Source organism: Cheilinus undulatus, linkage group 16 (genome assembly GCF_018320785.1).
Source record: "Cheilinus undulatus linkage group 16, ASM1832078v1, whole genome shotgun sequence".
NCBI classification, from domain to species: Eukaryota; Metazoa; Chordata; class Actinopteri; order Labriformes; family Labridae; genus Cheilinus; species Cheilinus undulatus.
Window position 1 is genome coordinate 18890054 of NC_054880.1, and position 20415 is coordinate 18910468.

At 39.4% G+C, this 20415-nt stretch overlaps 1 protein-coding gene across 4 annotated transcripts in view; it reads left to right on the top strand.

Moving 5' to 3' along the window:
- The window catches only part of ash1l (ash1 (absent, small, or homeotic)-like (Drosophila)), a 41899-nt gene extending 22495 nt beyond the window's left edge, over positions 1-19404 (top strand). For 2 of the 4 annotated variants that reach the window (XM_041809637.1, XM_041809638.1), the window contains exons 13-27: positions 3389-3497; positions 3637-3786; positions 4344-4411; positions 4622-4788; positions 5956-6108; positions 6323-6377; positions 6679-6811; positions 8493-8765; positions 9170-9256; positions 11653-11743; positions 12020-12158; positions 12290-12462; positions 12585-12751; positions 13327-13792; positions 16991-19404. In XM_041809637.1, the coding sequence (XP_041665571.1) occupies positions 3389-3497; positions 3637-3786; positions 4344-4411; positions 4622-4788; positions 5956-6108; positions 6323-6377; positions 6679-6811; positions 8493-8765; positions 9170-9256; positions 11653-11743; positions 12020-12158; positions 12290-12462; positions 12585-12751; positions 13327-13792; positions 16991-17082 (2323 nt within the window). In that variant the 3' untranslated portion in view covers positions 17083-19404. Of the gene's footprint in view, positions 1-3388; positions 3498-3636; positions 3787-4343; positions 4412-4621; positions 4789-5955; positions 6109-6322; positions 6378-6678; positions 6812-8492; positions 8766-9169; positions 9257-11652; positions 11744-12019; positions 12159-12289; positions 12463-12584; positions 12752-13326; positions 13793-16990 lie in introns of those variants that run through there. The other 2 variants (XM_041809639.1, XR_005993105.1) reach the window with 2 other exon arrangements.
- Positions 19405-20415: the final 1011 nt, after the last annotated feature.

Below are 20415 nucleotides of genomic sequence, written 5' to 3' on the forward strand. Positions count from 1 at the left end.
GTCTTACATACCAGTGCTGCTGACTGAAAATGCCACATTAGTTGCTGCAGTCTGATTTACATGGAAAAAGGTTTAAACTGTCCTGTGTGACTATTTCCTTTTCGTCCACAACATGTAGTTTTTCTGCAGCTGTGTCATATTTAATACCATCTGTTTTTGTCACATGGAGTTTGTGCATCTACTTGCTATGGAGCAGTAGTTGAGCTCTCAGCCTTAATTATTGTGAGACAGTCTCACAGCTCATGAGTCGCACTGCCCTCCACTGCCTGACATTTACGGAGTGTTGTCACTCAAACCAGCACTCCACAAGGTTTATTTACCGAACAGTAGTGTCCCTGTACTCTTTAAATGTGGGGTTTTAACCTAGTGGGGGAAAAAAGTGCTTAAAAAGTGGTGTCAGACTCTGCCGATCAGGTCTATGTCATCATGTATTCTAGCATATTTGAGCAGTGAAACAGCTGCTTTCAGTACACAATGAAAGAGATGAATTTTTGATTGTGCAGCGTTTTACAGTGACAGATATACACACTTGTGGTATTGGCTTTGGGTGTATTGACACTTTGTACTGGTATATTGATTGCCCTGATACCAAAGCTGCAGCCAACTTTAGTTGATAAAGAAAAGGTATTAAGTACGCCCTATGCACCAGATATTTCTGTATATTAGAGATTTTGCAATAAATGAGATAAAGTTCATGGGGTTTTGTAGAGATTATGTCTTTATGACTGAAAGCTTAAATCATTTCTTAAAACGCAATGGGATTGGTCTTGTTGCAAAAAAACACCCAAAGGAGATGCTGTAGCTGACCTAAAGTAACCCCTAATTGATGATCTTTTCAATTAAGTGTTATATACTCATATTTGCTAGCCTGCTGTCTTCTTAATCATCTTTGCTGGTGCATTGCAGCATATTGTCGTGTTACTACCACCTGTAGATTAAAGGAATACAGCTTCACCATTGGTAGGACACTTTATCGTATCATCTGCATGCGTTCCCTCGCATGTGTGTCCTCTAAAAACTCCTCAGGGAGCCTTTAAGTACTGGCGGGTACATCCACAGTCAGAGTTTATTAAAGAGACAGACAGTTTTAAACAAGTGGAGCTGGGAGTCTTTTGCTGGATTGTTGTGAGAGAAGAGTTGGAGAAGCTGATTGGAAAATGTTCCACCTTGATAATTCAGTATTTTGTTTTCTAAATGCTTCCGTCATTTATGGTTAACGAACTGGAAAATACCAGCCTATTACTGAAATGGTTTCAGTTAATTGCTATCTGTTTGTGAGCCTGATGACAGGGGTGGGCTGGCTAATGTCTTACTCGCTGTGAAAGAGGCAAACTGAGTGAAATGAAAGCACCAGGAAGTAGAGGCAGATTTTCAGCATAGAAATAATTACTTTGATATTGTAGAATTCTAAAAAGGACAAGTCAGATGAGCTATAGAAGCACCTCCTTTAGCAGTTTAACTCCTACTTTTGTCACTAATTTTACCATAGAAGTAGGGGTAATACTATAAGTAATCTTATGTTATTATCAATCTTGTATCTGTGAACCTTTCTGTGTGTACTAATGCCTCACAATAAAGGCATGTTTATATAAGATTAGATCATAGTTATATTTAGAAGTGTTTGAAGTTGTGTGGATTTATTGTAGCCATACGGTTAAACCACTTTAACACAAGTTACACATAAGTAGTTTCAGAGTATACTCAGTAGTATTGTGTTGCCCCAGTTTGGGTATCTCACACAAGCTCTAAAAGGGACACGTGTAGCAGGTGCACTTCACTTTAAATGAGAAAGCTCTGTGTCCAAACCCCAGTCTCCTTAATGTGGTTGTGTGGTGGTAATCTGATGAGATCACCTCAGTCAGTCCAGCCAGTGTTCAGAGAACTAAATGGCTTAAAGGCCTTGCACCACGCCAAAACAATTCACTGGTTTCCTGGGGGATTGTTCTCACAGCATGTCTAAATCCACTGCAATGAGAGACCCGTCCTGAGCTGGCCTCACTGTGCCTGACTTTTTTAACTAGAAACTGACTTCTGTTTCCCTTTAGATTAGTTTTGCTGTTAAATGGAGAATCTGCAACATGTGTCACTACAATTCACCCCTCAAAAATGTGACTATAGACAGCAGACATCCAAAAGAGAGATAAGTATCAAATTGCCATACCCTCTGCTCTCCAGCATAGACCAGCTCATAATCTAGGGCACTGGACAGTGCATGTGTGTATGCCATCGCGTGTGTATGTGTGTAATGTAGAGCGGCTGTGCTGAAATAAAAGACTCCAAAAGGATGGAGGATTTTCAGCACAAAGCCTGACGAGTCATCCATCTTGTCACAGAAGAGAGATTACATGCAGCCGTGCCTCAGATACAGCTGTAGTGGCTGAAGACAATGCGCTGAACCAGCTCTTTACCCCTATAGAAGGAATAAATTATCAAGCGGCTGGCAAACAGAATAGAGCGCTTTATTCTTAGAAGAAAGGCAGAAAGCTGGAGCACTGCTTCGTGTTGAGAGGGAAGCAAAAGGACTGACAACGTGTTCAAACCAGGACACTCCTCTCCTCTTTCCCTCCCAGCTTTTGAAACACCTTCATGTAATTTTGTTCATACAGGACTTAGTTGACCAGAGTCAAATTGGAAAGTTTACTTTAAACGGGTAGCATTTTATTTAACAACCTAAGGTTGTCAAAATTTAAGCTGTTTGATACATTTTTTACCAACAATAGTTAGTGAAAATGATAGTGTCCCTTGTTATTCCAGTAAATGTTAGTATCAAAAGTACTTAGGTTTAATAAAAATAAAGATTTTAAGTTGTAATTCAACCAAAAGCAGACACAGGAGACAGAGAGAGCATTGTAGTAATTGCAAAAATACATCTGCAACACTGGGCTACCAACTGATTTGTGCAGTATAGATGGTGTGCAGGACTCGAATAAAAGGTGTACAATTAATCAATGTCAAACTTTACTTCAATCCCTCTAACACATCAACAACACCTGTTTTCAGATTTTGAATAAAAATAAACCAGCATGAATATTTGACAAAAAAAATTTATTTAAAAATTCAGAAATAATTTCATTGTGTTTTGATGCTGTCTGGTCCCACATTAAAAATCTATTAAATATCTATGGAAAAAAATAACTTGTTTCCATTCAACAAAACATTTTGAAATATGTATGATTTACAGCATTCACCAGTCCTACTCTGAACAGAGCCTTTAAGATGAAGGAATATTACTGAAAGGTTAAAACTCCTGAGGCCTTCTGCACAAAAGAATCTTTGCCAGTATTCAGTGAATTTTCTATACTGAAATCTCAGTTTGAATATGAGTCTTAATGTTATGCAAAATCAATAATGTGAATATAACACCCCTTACTTTACTTTCCTCTTTAAGGTCAGTGAATGGGGTGTACAGAATCGGCCTCTTTGCTCTCAAGGACATCAGCAGTGGCACTGAGCTCACCTACGACTATAACTTTCATTCGTTCAACACAGAGGAGCAGGTAAAGCACCAGCTAGCACTTTTGACCTCCTCATTGAACAGAACGTTGAATATTTCATTCGTACAGCCATCTCTGCAGCTGCTTCTATTTTGGTAAGGCCCATTCCTCACTTATAACTAACTGCACTTTTTCTCTGCAGCAAGCATGTAAGTGTGGCTCTGAGAGCTGTAGGGGGATCATTGGAGGAAAGAGCCAGCGTATTAACGGCCTGCCTGGGAAGACGGGAGGGACTCGGCGGCTCGGTCGACTCAAGGAGAAGAGGAAGTCAAAACATCAGCTCAAGAAACGAGTAAGTGATCATTTCACAAGAAAAAAAAAACTTTTTTCAACACAGAGAAAATGACAATTTCCTAGCGAAAGTATGCATCACAGTGTTAATTCTTGGTGATTTGTTTTCTTGATTTAAGTGAAGAGATATTGTTACATCTGAGAATTTTTAATGGCAAGTTAAAATTATGTTATCTAGCAGAATCTGTAGCCCAGTTGTTGAAAGTTGTCTGGCTGTGTCTTATTGATATCAGGTATGGTGTCTATGTAGGGCATGTGGTCTTAATGGCCCAGTAGAGGTACTCTTACAGGGCCACTAAGTGCCAAAAAAAGTAATTCAGTATACCTTCAAGCATATTCTTTTGAATTGGGGCTTAATGTTTTAACCTAAAATGATGTATATCATAGATTATTTCTAATATAAGCCTAGCTTTATACAACACGGTTTTAGGTATTGATCTTGAAAGATGTCCTCAAATCTACCTTTAACTTGGCATTAAAAGCCCTCATGTTCATATGTAAAAGTTTTTTTTTTAATTAAGATGAACTGTACACTAATATAACCGTCTTTATTTCCAGGAAGAGGAGTCGAGTGACAGCAACAAGTTTTACCCTCACCTCATGAAGCCCATGTCCAACAGGGAAAGGTAAACAAAAAACACTCTCATAAACACCAAGTAGAAAGTTCTCTGCTTACTTTGAGCATGTGTAAATTGCACTGGGTGTAAAACTGATGGTAATAGTAAAGAAATAGGTGCTTTACTAACAGATATTAGCACATACAAGAAGAAACATTTAGAATCAAAGTGGGAAGTTATGTCTTCTCACAAACTTGTCCCTTTCCCATGTGTCATCAGGAACTTTGTGCTGAAGCACCGAGTGTTTCTTCTGAGAAACTGGGAGAAGATGAGGGAGAAACAGGAGCTGCTGAAGAGGGAGGGCGAGAGAGAAAGGGACACGAGCAGTCTCTCCATGTACACACGCTGGGGTGGAGTCATCCGAGACGATGGCAATATTAAATCAGGTGATTTTAAAGGCTCTGAATCGTGACAGAAAAAAAAAGATACAAAGCAAGTTATTGTGTTTTAAACTGTTGCAGTCTTTCATTTAAGTAATTAAAGCTTAGGAAAAATACAGATGAATACTTTAACCTGCCTTTAAGAGAGGGACTACTATCTAAACTCAACAAATGTGTTGCAGTGTTTTAGTGCTGAAAGTTTGCGGATGCATCTGTGCAATTTAGTTCAGGAGTTTTTGGGGCTTCAAACATTTTTGCGGTTTTGTTTTCATCATATCAAAACATTTATCAGCATTGTTCAGTTTTGCTAGGATCCTGTCTGGTATTGTGACAACCCTATTGATTTGTTGGGCTGAATCCCTAATTCAGAGCAAAGTCAGTGAAGACCTAAGTATTGGATGGTTTTTAAGATAATCCTTCCAGATGATCCTGTGGTGTGTTTTTAGAGACTTTTCCCTCTCTAACTTGATTGTCGAGGTTGTAATTAGATATTAAGCATTTTATGACCAAAAATCCTGTTGTGTGTAGTAGTGAGTACAGAGGACAATTGAGCAGACATGAGCATCAAACGGAGCAGTAACCAATCAGAAAGCAGGCTGATTGAAGGAGGAAGTAAAACGAAAACCCAGTCATTACAACGATAGTAAACAAGAAGCATTAAGTTTGATGGACGTCAGAAATGGAGTAGCAACTTGCTTATTTGTTGCAATGAAACAAGTGTTTAACAATTTTACAATACTGTGTACTGTAAAACATACCACAGATGAACTGACAAAGGAGAGGAACTGGACCGAAATGGCAAATGCAATGGACTTAGCATGTAGCTAACAGCTAAACACAGTAGCGTCTTTATTCTAAAGTCACATTTGACCATGCAAGATTTGGCATTTTCCAGAGTAGAGACCAGGCAGTCATCCCTCAGTGTGTGGTGTTCTGAGTTGATCCTCTTGTTCTGCACCACACACTGTACAAACAAAGCAGTAAAATCGATGAATATTTGTTGCCATGTGTGGAGCCTCTCACATAGAAAAACTGGGTAAGATTTTAAAAATCTGTATGTGTGTGGCAGGCTTCAGTATGTTAATTGTGATTTCTGATTTTATTTATATATACAGTAAGTCAATAAAATGATGATTTGTAAGTTTGATTTCTAACACCTGTGGTTGTCTCCAGATGTGTTCCTGACACAGTTCTCGGCTCTGCAGACGTCACGGTCTGTACGTACACGGAGACTAGCCGCTGCTGAAGAAAACACAGAAGTCACACGCACTGCTCGCCTCGCACATATCTTCAAGGAGATCTGTGACATGATCACCAGCTACAAGGGTAAGTGTCTATGCAGAGAAATATGCAGAAGTAGATTCACCCCTCTAGTTTAATAATTAATTTCATTAGTGTGACCTCTAGTTTTATCTGATCAATCAGGCCTCTATAAAATATCTGTCAGTGCCTCTATGATAACATCACATATTCACTGAACAATAAGACTCTTAAGATTAGGAAATGATGACAGGAACGTTGTTGTTGTATATGACCTCAGATTCAGCTGGCCAGACACTCGCTGCTCCACTGGTGAACCTCCCATCAAGGAAGAGGTGAGAGTGTGTCTGTTTTCCAGACTGCAGTGCCACTGTGTTATCTGATCAATCAGTGTACAGCACCCACATAATGTAACAGTTTTATCTTGAGCCACACTTCTCAGCTGTGACAGCTGGTGTATTGACAGTTACTAATTTGTGTCAAAACAATAACAGCTTGTTATGTTCTTTCTCTACATTTAACAAACTTACCACATGGCAGCCATTACCATCTATATACTCGTGGATTTTCAAGTGTTTTGAGTGGTTTTAATGTTTCAGATGTGACTAATGTTGCTGTTATCTTGTGTGCTAACAGGAACAGCCAGTACTATGAGAAGGTGTCAGACCCTCTGGACCTAAGCACCATTGAGAAGCAAATCCTCACCGGCCACTATAAGACTGTTGAAGCGTTCGATACTGACATGCTTAAAGTGTTTCGTAACGCTGAGGTAGGTGGATGTCTGGTTAATAACTCGCTCCTGTTTACAATGGACTTAAGCACAAAAACCCCCCCAGCTGAAAATACTTTAATCTTTAGGTACACTGTAGTGTTAGTCAGTGCTACTTCTCCCCTATGACCAATCAAATCAAGAAATGGCAGGACTTGACGATGGTCAAAAACAAAGATACTGTTGTGGCTTTTCTTATTGTGATTGCAGATAAGAGGTTTAGAACTGCTGCTACTGCTTGGAAGGGTTCATCTTCAACATTTTTGTTTTGTTCTTTGTGAAATATCCTTTAAAAGATCATTTTAAGCATACGGAGCCATCTAAAACAGGTCTAACTCACTATCAAGGGATGCAGAAATGCTGCGAGCTAACGTTCAAGGCCTTGTAACAGTAAATGCTTGCACTCTGAAACCAAGGTCACGGGCACTCCCAACACAAAAGACAGTGGATAGTGGACACTTACCTTCAGTTAGAAGAAGTAACTCAGGTTCTGAACTAAAACCTTTGAACATTTATGTTTCTTTTAGGACAATTTGTCTTCTACAGTCCAGTTTCCAGCTTTCTCAACCAGCTTGCTCTCCTTGTGTTTTGCTCTCTCCCTTTATCTTTTTTGATATATGTACATTGTCAGTAATGTCCATCCTTGTGACCCTTGACTTGTGTCATTAAACTGACACAAGTCACACAGATCGTTATTTTCATATGAAAGCTGTGTCTTTAAAACACAAAGCTTTTCTTTTTTTTCACTTTTGTGCAGGTCCCAACCTATTTTTGGTTCTTGTTACATTCTAGAACACGGGTTTAGAGCCTCTAAAGATTTATTGGTCACTGGGGAAAGTTTCCTGTTTGGAAACGCCCTGTTAGGTTGTGATGAAGAACAAATGCCTTACAAAACAAGTCAGCATTTATTTTTGGTTAGATCACTGTCCATCATTTAAATTCTGTCAAAGTAAATGCTCTTTGGATGCTACAGATATTCACTGCTGTCAGATTTATGTCAGAAATCATTTTAAATCCAATTTGATGATCACATGAAGGCTGAGGCAGCTACAGCATTGATTAAAAAAAAGGGTGCATGTGGGTCTCTTGAGTGTTAAACTTGTTTTTAGAGCCCAATCAATAAAAAAAAAAAGACTCATCAGAATAATCCCTAAAGCTATTAGTGTTCAGCACCCCTCAGTTAGCTCCTTTTCTTTTCCCTGCCTTAGCGGGATACAATTTTACGACTGCTGATCCTCTGTGCACTCAATGCGTTGTTTTGATTTACATCTGTATAGCTTAGGAGTTTAAACAAGTGGCCCTTGAAAACCTCTCAGAGCAGCTTACTCTTAAGTTAGAGAACTTTAAAGTGGACTTCTCAATTAGATTCAGACTGTGCTCCTAAAACTCCCTGTACCAGACTGATTTAAAACGTGTGAAAGGAGCGTGGTTTATTGTAAGCACGACGGCTGGGGGTTGTGCTTTTCTCGGCTGAGAGGCTGTTTAAACTAAACTGTCTGTCGGTGACCCTTGTTCTGCAGTGAGTTGTCCTGTCTGAGTAACTGACTGATTAGGGTAAAAAATCTTGGGTCAATTGTGCCTTTGTCTCCCTTTGCATGGGGTTTCTTTTACCTGTTTGTGTGCTTTAATGTTAACATCAAACAACAGTTTCATAGTTAACCATTCTCCTTTCCCTTTTTAGAAATATTACGGCAGGAAATCATCGGTAGGCAGGGACGTCTGTAGGCTGCGTAAAGCCTACTACAGTGCTCGTCATGAAGCCGCTGTCCAGATTGATGAAATTGTTGGTGAAACCGCCAGCGAAGCCGACAGCTCAGACTCACTGGAGCGGGACCACAGCCACCACCACCATGGAGGAGGGCCCGGCTCTCACGACAAGGACGATGATGTCATCCGATGCATCTGTGGAATGTACAAAGACGAAGGCCTGATGATCCAGTGTGAGAAGTGCATGGTAAGAAGCAAGTCTTCCAACATGAACAGCTTTAAACCAGCAGGTGAAGAATCTGCGTTTTAACTCGCATAGGAAGAAAGATGCCTTTTCCATCACTATCTGATAGCTTACACCTGTTTCAGCGAGGGCTTTCTCTCGAGACTTCACCCAACTAAGGAGTGCTTTGTCAAAGTGTGTAGAGCAATCCTTCGTGTGTATTTTTAGACAAAGAAAACAAGGAGGAATATTGATTTAAACCTCCACAGTAGTGAATAGAGGAGATTGTTACAGTTGTGTTAGTACTTGTAAAACAGGCCTTGAACATTGTTGCTGATCTTTTAAGAATGAGACACAGTCAATACCACTTAAAGATTTTTTTGATGTAAAGGTGTCTTTTTGCTTTAACAACTGTTTTATCATCGCAGGTGTGGCAGCACTTTGACTGCATGCGGCTGGAGACCGAGGTGGAGCACTACCTGTGTGAGCAGTGCGACCCTCGGCCTATAGACAGGGTATGATTATCCCCCTTTAAACAGTTTTCTTTGTTTATACATTTGGCTTAACATCGGTGAGCCATGACATTATGACCGCCTGTGCAATCTAAGGCAATTCATTCAACATTTCTACCTTAAGCTTTTTTCTCAAAGCTGCTGCATTTTATTTTTTTCTGTCTCAATCTAAAGGTATATAATTCTACCTTTCTACCTTATCAAAATAAATACTGTTAGGTGATGGTGGAGTGTATTTTATCAGCCATATTTGGGTTTCCAGTTCAGGGTGTCATTTTTACGCCCTTGGGACATTTCGCCTTCACTTTGAATATCAAGGAGGTGTAATGGGGGAAGGAAGTGATTCCAGCTCAGTGCTGGCATCAAAAGGGAGTAACAGAGGTGTTATAGACCTTTTGCAAGTGATGTCAACCTGTCAGTCCCACCCAGTCTCACCCATACACGGCAAACGGGTATGTTATAGGTCGTTTCCACTGAGCGGTTCAGTTTGGTTTGGTACAGCACGGTATGCTTTTATTTGCATTTCCTTTATCAAAAGTTGGAAAGGGTCCCAAAAAATAACCCCTACCACCCTACTTTTTTGGCACCTTTCCGTAGAGGTTCCAAGCTTACCTATTTGTCCCTAAAGAGTGGAGCTACACACAGAATAGAGGGTTTTAACAGATGTCACTTTCAGCACCCAACATGACTGCTCGGCCAGGCTGCAAAACACTGCTGTCTGCTTCAAGAGGAGTGGGTGAAAAATAGAAGAAAATCAGACAAATATCCATTTAAATTAGGGGTACTTGGACAGAGATCCATACTGATCCTAGACATTGATATATATATGGCCACAAATCTGGTTTTCTGACATTTCTGTGGTCCTGATTTCACATACATGAAGCAGAGCCTGAAGGAACACATCAGCCTTGTTCATCAGTGATGGAGTTGAAACTCAAAGTTATGTAATTACAAAGCTTTAGATCATTTGTTTCTCCATATTTTAGTTATTTCTGTACCTTGATTTGTAGCCTTAATTTTCCTTTAAGGTAAGAGGAAGGAGAATGGAGTAGAGTTCAGATTATATTTATTATCACTATGGGTGCTTTTTGTTGTTACTATAATAGCCCAGCTTCATCTTGTGTCTTTATTAACCTGCCATTATGCCTCAAAACATTTCTATAAACATATTCCATCATCTAAGGGTCTGTACTAACAGCAGTGAACAACATTAAGATGTAGCTCTTAAAATGACGAAACCGAAACTCGCTCTGCCTGTGACGTCGTGTGCATACCCCCAACCCCCCCATCAAACTAGACCACCTGGTGGAAACACAGCTTTACTAACTGGATAATGAAAATATCCCACAAAATATGACAGATTTACAGGCTGAAGAAATGGTTTGAAATGAAATGTATGCATGTGTGTTCTCCTGCAATAATAGGCTTTTTTAATACGTTAGTTTTGTTCAATCATGTCTTGTTCATTTAGTGTCCAAACTGAAACATTTATCATCAACTACAGTAGGTATAAGAAACTCATGACGAGTTTCTTGGATTGTGTTAAGAAGGCTTTTTCTATTTTGTCACTACACATAAAATGTAACTGTTGACTAAAACGCATAGTATCTGCATGTCTACATCTGCACTGCTGACGTCATACTAGTCATATGCCTACTAAAGTTGTATAGGGGAAACCAGATTGGCGGAGCAGTTAGAGAGAACAGCACGATATATGTGCATGTCTCACTGTCACTACAGTCAGATATTGTAACACCAATATTACACTGTTATGGAATCAGTATAAATGTACAAAGGTGTGACAGCAGGAGATTTTTCATAGTGCTACTGCAAAATCTCACATCAAAAAAGCCACTGAATTCCTGGGTGCTGGTTTGTCTCAGTGGGTGGAGCAGGCAGCCATATTCAAAGACCATAGTCCTCAACGCACTGATTGTGTGATTGATTCCCAGTCTCTGTGTTGTTTGGTGCATACTTTCCCCTATTCTCTCTCATGTTTTCTGTCCCTCCCCCCTAGCTGTCCTGTTGGAATAAAGGCAACAAGCTTCAAAAATACTCTATTAAAAAGGGCATTCCTAATATTGTCCCTCTACCTTAATATAAAAAAGGGGAGCAAAATATTGTGCACACTTATAATGGTCATCAGCACTCTATCACCACTCACTATAACTTAATTAACAAATTTAAAGTCGAATTATCACCTTTCTCACAATGCAAGCTTAAACAGGAAATATTGAAGCTCTAGAAAAGTATATTTATGGCAGAACTGTTGGATTGGACTGCGTTAGATTGCACAGGTGGTCATAATGTTACAGCTAATTAGTCCATGGCATCATGTTTACTAATAAGCACCAACCTGTTCTAATCTCATCCGCATTTGTTTGTTTGTTTAATCACAGGAAGTTCCCATGATCCCCCAGCCTAGCTATGCCCAGGCTGGCTCTATCTACTACATCTGCCTACTCAGAGATGACCTGCTGCTACACCAAGGTAAAGGAATGATTTAAAAATGCTTACAAATGATCTCTTCTCCCCTTGAGAGCCTTTATTCAACCTTTCAAGCTTTTTTGAAATAGTTGAACATATGAATTTTGTGATTTCAAGGGCTAGAGTTTTGATCTGTCTATCACAGTGTGATTTGACCCCAAACATAGGACAATAAGTATTCCTATTCCAAGAAATGATACTCCACCTGTCAGACTTTTGGAACAAGCTAGCTAGCTTCTGGTAAATGTAAAATTTGTCACTATTGTGTCTTGTGTGCAGGTGATTGTGTTTATCTAATGAGAGACAGCAGACGAACACCTGAAGGCCAGCCTATCAGACAGTCGTATCGTCTCTTGTCTCATGTCAACCGGGACAAACTCGACATCTTCAGAATAGAGAAACTCTGGAAGAATGAGAAGTAAGTTAAAGATAGATGGCATTATAAAAAACAAATATACTCCACAGTAATCTAAAAATTCTTGTGCTGATAGAGCTGCTTTGCATTGTATGATTTTCTGCTTTTTATCTGTAACAATTTAAACTTTCCAGGGGGGAGAGGTTTGCCTTTGGTCACCACTACTTCCGTCCTCATGAAACGCATCACTCTCCATCACGGCGTTTCTACCAGAATGAGTTATTCCGCATGCCGTTATACGAGATCATCCCACTGGAGGCTGTGGTGGGAACCTGCTGTGTCCTTGATCTCTATACTTACTGCAAGGGTGAGGAAAACACACATGCATACTCCCATTTGGATGGATGAGTGCTTGCATGAGAATTAATCAGAACATTGGAGATAAAATAAAGATTATCTGGCTTATACAAAGTGTTTTCCTTCCCACAGGACGACCGAAGAACGTAAAAGAACAGGATGTTTACATCTGTGATTACCGCTTGGACAAGTCGGCTCACCTGTTCTACAAGATCCACCGAAACCGCTACCCTGTGTGCACCAAGCCATATGCCTTCAACCACTTCCCCAAGCGGCTCACACCCAAAAGGGACTTCTCGGTGAGAGAGCAGGGGGGGTCCTGAGAGGAGTGGGGTAGGGGGTGCCGCATTTGGGATCTGTTACTGATTTATAAACAGAGAAAGATATTTAAAGAGAGGAGCTAATATTACAGCCCAGGGCATATTTTATCCCAGCTCCTTATCTTGCTTAAAGTATTAGAAGGTGGGGCTAACCAGAGAGAAATGAGGAAACCACACTGGCTTGTTGTAGCTGATTCAAACCTAATCTTCTTAGCTGTCTTGGGATTTTGTAAATAGTGTTAGCAACTGTGTGTTCTTGTTGCCATAGAATTGCTAACAGACTTAAGAAAGATGTTAGATTTCTTTTTTAACTTGACCTCAATACTTAAGGCATTCTTTAATACGGTAAAGGTTCAAGAAGTCATTTCATAGTCTGATCATTGAATCATTTTGTTAAAGTGTGTTAATTTTTTTGTTTTGTTTTTACCTCCATTAATGATCTAATCGATCAGATTTAATGCTTTCAAAATACAGTATTATTGCCTATGTCGGAAAAACTAACAGAGAGGCTTAGATTCACGCTTAAATGAGGTTTGACTTTGCTATTTTTGTAGCCTCATTATGTTCCCGACAACTACAAGAGGAACGGCGGCCGCTCCGCCTGGAAGAGCGAACGACCCAAAGGAAGCTGCGATGATGACGGCTCGTCCTGTGAACGGGGTGATGACTTCCCTGAAGACGGCAGAGGAGTTGAGGACGACATGGACATGGCACCTGACGACCCTGAACTCCTTTCAGCCAAGCCCCGAAGAGTTGGTCGAGAAGGAGATGAGGATGACGAGGAGGAGGAGGATGAGGAGGAAGGGCGGGACACTGAGGAGAGAAAGGAGCTGGAGGAGAGTACTACAGAGAGGATAGGAGAGATGCTAGAACTCCCATCATCCTCTGCCTCCTCGCCGCTGCACCACCCGGTGCTGAGCAGGAGGGAAGCCCAGAGGGAACGGCTTAACAAAATCCTGCTGGATCTGCTGCACAGAACGCCCAGCAAGAATGGTGAGGGACCGGGAACAAAGCAGGGGGGTAGGTCAACAGACAAACAAGGGTTTATTATCAGATCATTTAAGCCGGGTGTACACTGTGCGATTTTCCTGCGATTCAGCCACGAATTTGGAGTTGTGCGACTCTCAGTTGGATCGGGCGTCATTTCTCGTGCTGTGTACAGGGGGCTACGATGACCGACCTCAGCCCGTCGTATGACCGTACGACCAGCTCTCGACTGGTCAGGAGGATTTTTGGCATGTTTGATATTTTGGTCGTACGACTCCTGACACTTCACAGTCAGAGCAGAAAAGCAGGGAGAATAAACAACTTTGGGGGATTGTTTTCCTTTGTAAATGGTCAGACAACGTCCTAAATTACCATGACAACAGCTGGAATCACTTTTTGATGCACCCCCGTTATATTAAAGTAAATAAACGCGCAGGAAATATTGCTATCTGCAGACCTGCAGCTCACAGACAGAAACAGACGGTGATGATGTTTGTGTGTGTGGGACAGAGAGAGAGAGCAGGAGAGGGAGAGATAGAGGGGGGAGAGAGAGAAAATGAACATAGAAACTTCACCCTGAGTGTGTGAGTCTTTTTAAAAAGGAAACTCTGGGTTTCTGTCACAGTCTGTCCCGATTTCAGTCGCAGTGTGAGCACTAAGGTTGTGCACGACCGTCGGATCATACAGTGTGAAAACACAACTTGTACATGATGGTCGTGCGTAGTAAACGAGTGTGAGATGACATTCTCCCATAACGGTCGTACAGTCAGCTTGAAATTGCAGTGTACACCCGACTTTACTGACACATCATTTCAACATGGTGGATCACACAAATTTTCAGGTTACTATCTTCATGCTACAGCAAGTAACTTTCTATTGAAGGTGTCTGATACTTCAGGACTAGGTTACTTTTTGATAACATGTCTTTTAAAACAATTCAATATGTTAAACAGATTAAAAAAAAAAAATAGAAAAGCCTAAAAAAAACCTTCAGATGTTGAGTTTTATTCTAACCAAAAGCTGCTGTGAGATAAAAGAGAGAATATTGTTTAAATTGTACAAATGCGTTGAAACATTGACAATGTATTTGTGCAATTTAGAGACTTTGCATGCTATTTCTGTCCACTAATAACAAGAAACTTCCCAATATTGTGTGCCGGGGACTTAGATTTTTGTTCCCATTGTACTATAGCAGTTTTTTACTATTATATGTAATTATAAAATGTGTGATCACACCACTTTCTCTTAAGAAGAAAGAAAAATTGTCAAATCAGATTTTACTCTCTTTTTTCTTACTACTATACCCTTTTTGGAATTCCCACAACAGATGGGATCTTTTTTTCATATCTACACTTGTCCAAATCTCTTCCCATGCAGTGTGTCAGTCTGAAGCTTCACTGCCTCAATCTGTGACACTGTAACCAAATGTAGCTAAATGTAGACCAGCTTTTAACAGTATCACTCAGTAGTTTGTGTGGGTGAATTTGTCGCACTAAAATTGTGGCCTGTGAATCCAAAAAGAAAATACTAAAAAAAAAAAAAAAACAATAATAAGCAACACTGTTGCAAATAAAGCATATAGGCTATGTCTAGACAGTCCTATGTACATCATTTCCCTCTTACTAGTTGATCCATAAGTGTATCAATCCGTTGCTGAAAGTAGTCTCCCGGTGACCCTGAACGGGATAAGTGGCGTAGATAATGGATGGATGGATGAAAGCACTCCTCAGCAAATGCATTGCTTCAGTCTAAGGCCTAGTCCACACAAAGGAGGATATTTTTGAAATTCATTTTTAGAAGTTTCCCTCCTCCGTTTTCAAAATAATCCCAACCACACATGCTTTATTTTTAAAAAATATCTATGTTCACATAAAAATGTAAAAATGGAAACAAAGGAGAACTCGGTGCTCATTTTGACATTGCAAGCCCCAAACTCTGTTTTCCCCATCGTCACATAAATGCTGTGTAAGGAGTTTCTAAAAATCTTCTGCCTAAAAGGAGTTATCAAAAAGGTGCATTTGTGGTGAAAGATGCTAATGCGTGTGTACTTGAAGCCAAAATACACAGGAAGGCCTTAGAAATGTTTCTGAAAAATCATGATGCCCTACTTTTTGGGAAAATTACTTGTCTTGTGAAAATAAGTGAATGAACATACCAAAAAGTATATTTGGAGGTGAATAACCTAAATTTAAAGAAATGCTTAACTAATTGTGCAGCTCCTTCACACAAGAAGCTTTTTTTTTCCAATTTCCATGAAGTATCTTCTCAGAAGGGACATTTTAAAGTCACCATGTTACCTCATGCTGCTCAGAGAGCTCATAAGTATTGAACAGCCTTTCAGTGTATACGGTGCTTAACAAATTTATTAGACCACCTGTCATATTTGTCTCAGAGACCATCCAGCATCATGAATTGCTTTAATGCGGACTCTTTCATTTTCCGTCAGCTCTCCATGTTTTACCATTTTGAACAGGAATGAGGAATTTCAAACTGAATTCACCTTTTTATACCCAAATTAGAGCCGGCTCACTGGGCTTCTCTGAGAAGTCAGAAATTAATCAAGCATAACATTCAATCACTAAAATGAATTTTTCTGTTCAGGAATGCAAATAAATAACTGTAATTTGACATATTAATCAAGAAATAATAATGTGCTTTACTATTTTTTTCAGATTTTCGTAAATCAGTCAATTTCAGCCACATTGTTTAAATGTGTTACATTTTTTAAATGGACTATATTACACATGCAGATCAAAGACAAAATTCTGCCTTTGCATGCAAAAGTAGGCACAAAATTAATTTCTATTCTATTCTAAAACCTTCCTAAAGGCACAATGATGTGTCTTCAAGAGTAAAGCAGCTGCAGGAAGTGCTGACAAAAAGTGTATAGATAAAAGATGAAAGATACAAAGATGATTAATTTTTTAATTGAGAATAAGTAGTTTAAAAAGAATAAATAAGTACAAACTTGAAAAGCTGTGGAATCTGTTTCTCTGATTGGCTGGCTGAAGCTGCTCCTGAACTTTCAGGAAGTATCACAGATTTGCAAACACATTCTGACACATAAAAGAGGTTTCCTTTTTTATATACTTTGAAGTTTAAAGCATCAGTAACAAAGAAAACCGTTGCCAACCTTTACCTCTGCTCTTTCTTTGATGTAATATCTTCTTTGTCAGCTGTTTCTCTCTAAGCTCCTAACTCGTTCCTCTTATCTTTGTTTTCTCCCAACAGCCATAGATGTCACGTATCTCCTGGAGGAGGGTGCAGGACGGCGGCTACGGCGACGGACGCTGGGATTTGGGGATTTCGTGGGCAGAAAATAACATTGCTGCGTGCCTGTCAAGCACACTGCCTTTTGTCTTTTGTGAGCGAGGGGCGATAGAGAAAATGGAGAGACAGCAAGAAGGGAAAACAAGCATTGCTGGTTGTCTGACCATTAAGGACCACAATGCATCCCTGGGGGCCTCTTCCAGTTTACCTCTTCCAGGACTGTCATCTCAACTCTGAGAGGGTGGAGGGGGTTTGGAAGCGCTGACTCCATTGCTATTTCAGCTTTTAAGAGTTCTCAAGGAGCACTAGAAGAGAGCTGACCCAGACTTTTTGCTTATTTAAGTAGTATGATGCAAAACATGTTTTTTAATGAACATAGGAGATATAACCCATGCACTTAAATGCATTGTATTTACAGACATGGGCAAGATGAACCCACTAGCAAGCAACAGAAATGAAACAAGTGGTACTGAATAGGGGCAGGGATGGTTTCAGTTAAAGGGGATGTGAATGCTGGAGAACTGCTCCCTCTAGTGGGACCTAGCTGCAATGACAAAATATAAGAGAAGAGCTGCGCCGAGGAATATGGCATAGGAGAAATGTAAGTTGAGCAGTGTGCTCAGATGCTGCTCATTAGAAAGAGAGAATGAGGGTGGTGAACTGCACTTTTGGTACCATGGATATTGTGAAGCTCTGTGTAATGTATCTATAATGAAAACACACTAACACTTTCACAGTATTGGATGATGCAGTCTAAAAAAAGGAAGTTAAAAAGTCTATTATCTTTTTTTCCTGTTATACTGTAGTAACTCATGTAGGAACAGAAAAGGATTGGGGTGTGTTTGTTTTTAAAGGGAGGGGAGGGATGATTAAGTGTGCGCTTTTGTCAGTCAAAGTGTCTCGTTGAGGTTTTAATTTTTGATTTCTCGTGAGGCAGTCGGCTTCGCCCCTCTTTTTTGAAGTAACATGATTCACCAGCTTAACTAAACCAGGCGTACGGGAGGGAGAGAGGGAGGGACACCGGCTTTAACTGTAACGCCTTACACAGCCGTGCTCTCCTGACTGCCTTGTGTGCGAGTGCGTGCACACACACTTATCGTGTGTCTGCCAGATTTCTTGAAGATATACCTTTTTAAAACAAAAATTGAAAAAAAATTTAAGGGCTCGATGGCAATTAACAGTTTTAAGAAAACTATGGAAACAATACTTAACATGAAATGTATCGTGATGGTCATATTTTCTTATATTCTGTGAGACGGGTTGGGGAGGTGTATACTGTATATCGGGAGGGGAAGGTCACCTTTTTTCTGTCTTAGACTATGTTCCTCGTTGCCATGGAGAATGTTTAAAAAAAATTGTGATATTTGATGAGATTTCTTGGTTTTCCCCCTAAATGTCTCTGCTAAGAAGGGACAGCTTGCAGTGTCCCAGTGTGGTAAACTGACAGAGAAAAGAGACGAGGATGAGACACTGACAGAGAGAAGAAGCAGGGTGGGGCGGGGGCAGGAAGCTGTACAGTGCCAAGTTCTGTAAATACACACACTTTACATTGAGGAGTGTCTCCAAAAGCAATATCTTGAAAAATGGATTTTGTTTATTATTGTACTGTACAGGACTCAGCCCTAAATGTATTATGATTATTATAATAATGATAATATTATTTCTTTCGTTTGTATTACTATAATGAAGACACTTAAGCTCGGAGGAAAATGATTTTTTAATGTCCTTAAAGTCTCACCTTAACTGTCCTGACGACATAAAAACTTAAGCTGAGTTTTTGTTGCCTATAAATGAAATTCATCTATGAACTGCATGAGCGAGAAGAATGTCAAATGGACGCAGAAGGCATCTGGACATGACAGTGACTCAGCAACGACACCTTTTGTCACTGAATATTGTTAATAATATAACTTTCAAAGGAGAAATGTACTCCTTGTTTTTTGCTGCAAAGTGTTGAACACTAAAAAAACAAACCAACATAAAAATGTTAAGATATTTTTAAACAGCGAAAGAAGCAGAATTAAAGCTGTCAGCCCGATATCATGTTATTATTTTTTGTTTTTTCTTTCAAATAGGAAATGGTTCCGTTTTGTGATAGCAGTCATTGTATGATGCTTGTACTTGTATTTGTGTGTTTTTGTGTGATTTGTTTAGTTATTTTTAGACAATCACAAAATAAGATGCAAGCATTGTAAATGGCAGACTGGCGGACATTTTGTGATGTGTACAGTTTGTCCAAAAAAAAAAACTTCTTCCACTCGTTAAAAGTTTGTAATTATGATTCTTAAGTCATGAAAATGATGCTGTTGGTTTTTACTTTTTTGTTTTATATTTGTTTTTTGTTTGTTTGTTTTTTTAATAAAAAGCACTACATTATTGTACAAGTTATTTTGTTTTGCTTTAACTATGCATTGGATCGTTCACAACCAACATTTTTATTGGAAGGTCTCAGTGATACACATGTATATACTTGAAACATACAAGAAATATCCAGCTGATACAATGATGGTACAATAAATAAAAGACAATTTTTACAGTTTTATTTAACAGCTGTTACTTAAAATGTCAGTGGAGGCTTAATCAGAGATGCTATAATCCTCCCTTTAGATGAGCAAAAAAATTATAACCCTTCATTTCATAATTTGACGCAATAAATTCTACAGTATTTGAAACACCTCCAGTTTAATCGATGAATAAATAAACATTTTAAAAACTAAACAAGATTCTATCAGTGCAAGAACAATGTAGACTGTGAGGTGAACTAGTTTTTTTTAATAACAGCTTTATTTGCTTTATTGCAAGTCCAAGTCTATAAAATCTGAAATGAAACAAAATCACTATCAATGAATGAATGACAAAACCTCCACTTTCACATAGACCAGCTATTATCAAATGGTGGTCCAGGAGCCATATCAGGCCCAACATAGCTCCCCATCTGGCCCCAAAAGACTACTGACATCAGAAGTTTTTGTTCTTTAAGATATATTTTGTCTTTATAGCCCTTTAACTATTAGCTCAGCCCTAAAAAGTTCAATATTGAAAGTTTTATCAGGAATGACTTAGGTTTGACCCATTCACAGAAATCCAGCCATCATCAGAAAATATGATGATTACATACTCGTCATTCAAGTCCTGATTAAATCCGCTGGTTTTTGTGTCATCTTTTCACTTACAGCTCTTGGAAAGTGCAATTTTCCTTGCCTGAGAACTGAAAGAAAAGACTTCTTTCCTGCATGTTTTTCCCTCACTATTCAGAACTCAGCATAACAGTGTCAAACCCAGTGATGGAGCTAAAATATCTCAATGACTTCCTTGTGGCTGGCTGAATGATTGACTCAGCCTCCTTTCAGATGGCACAACAAAAACAACAAAATTTCCAGGTCAGT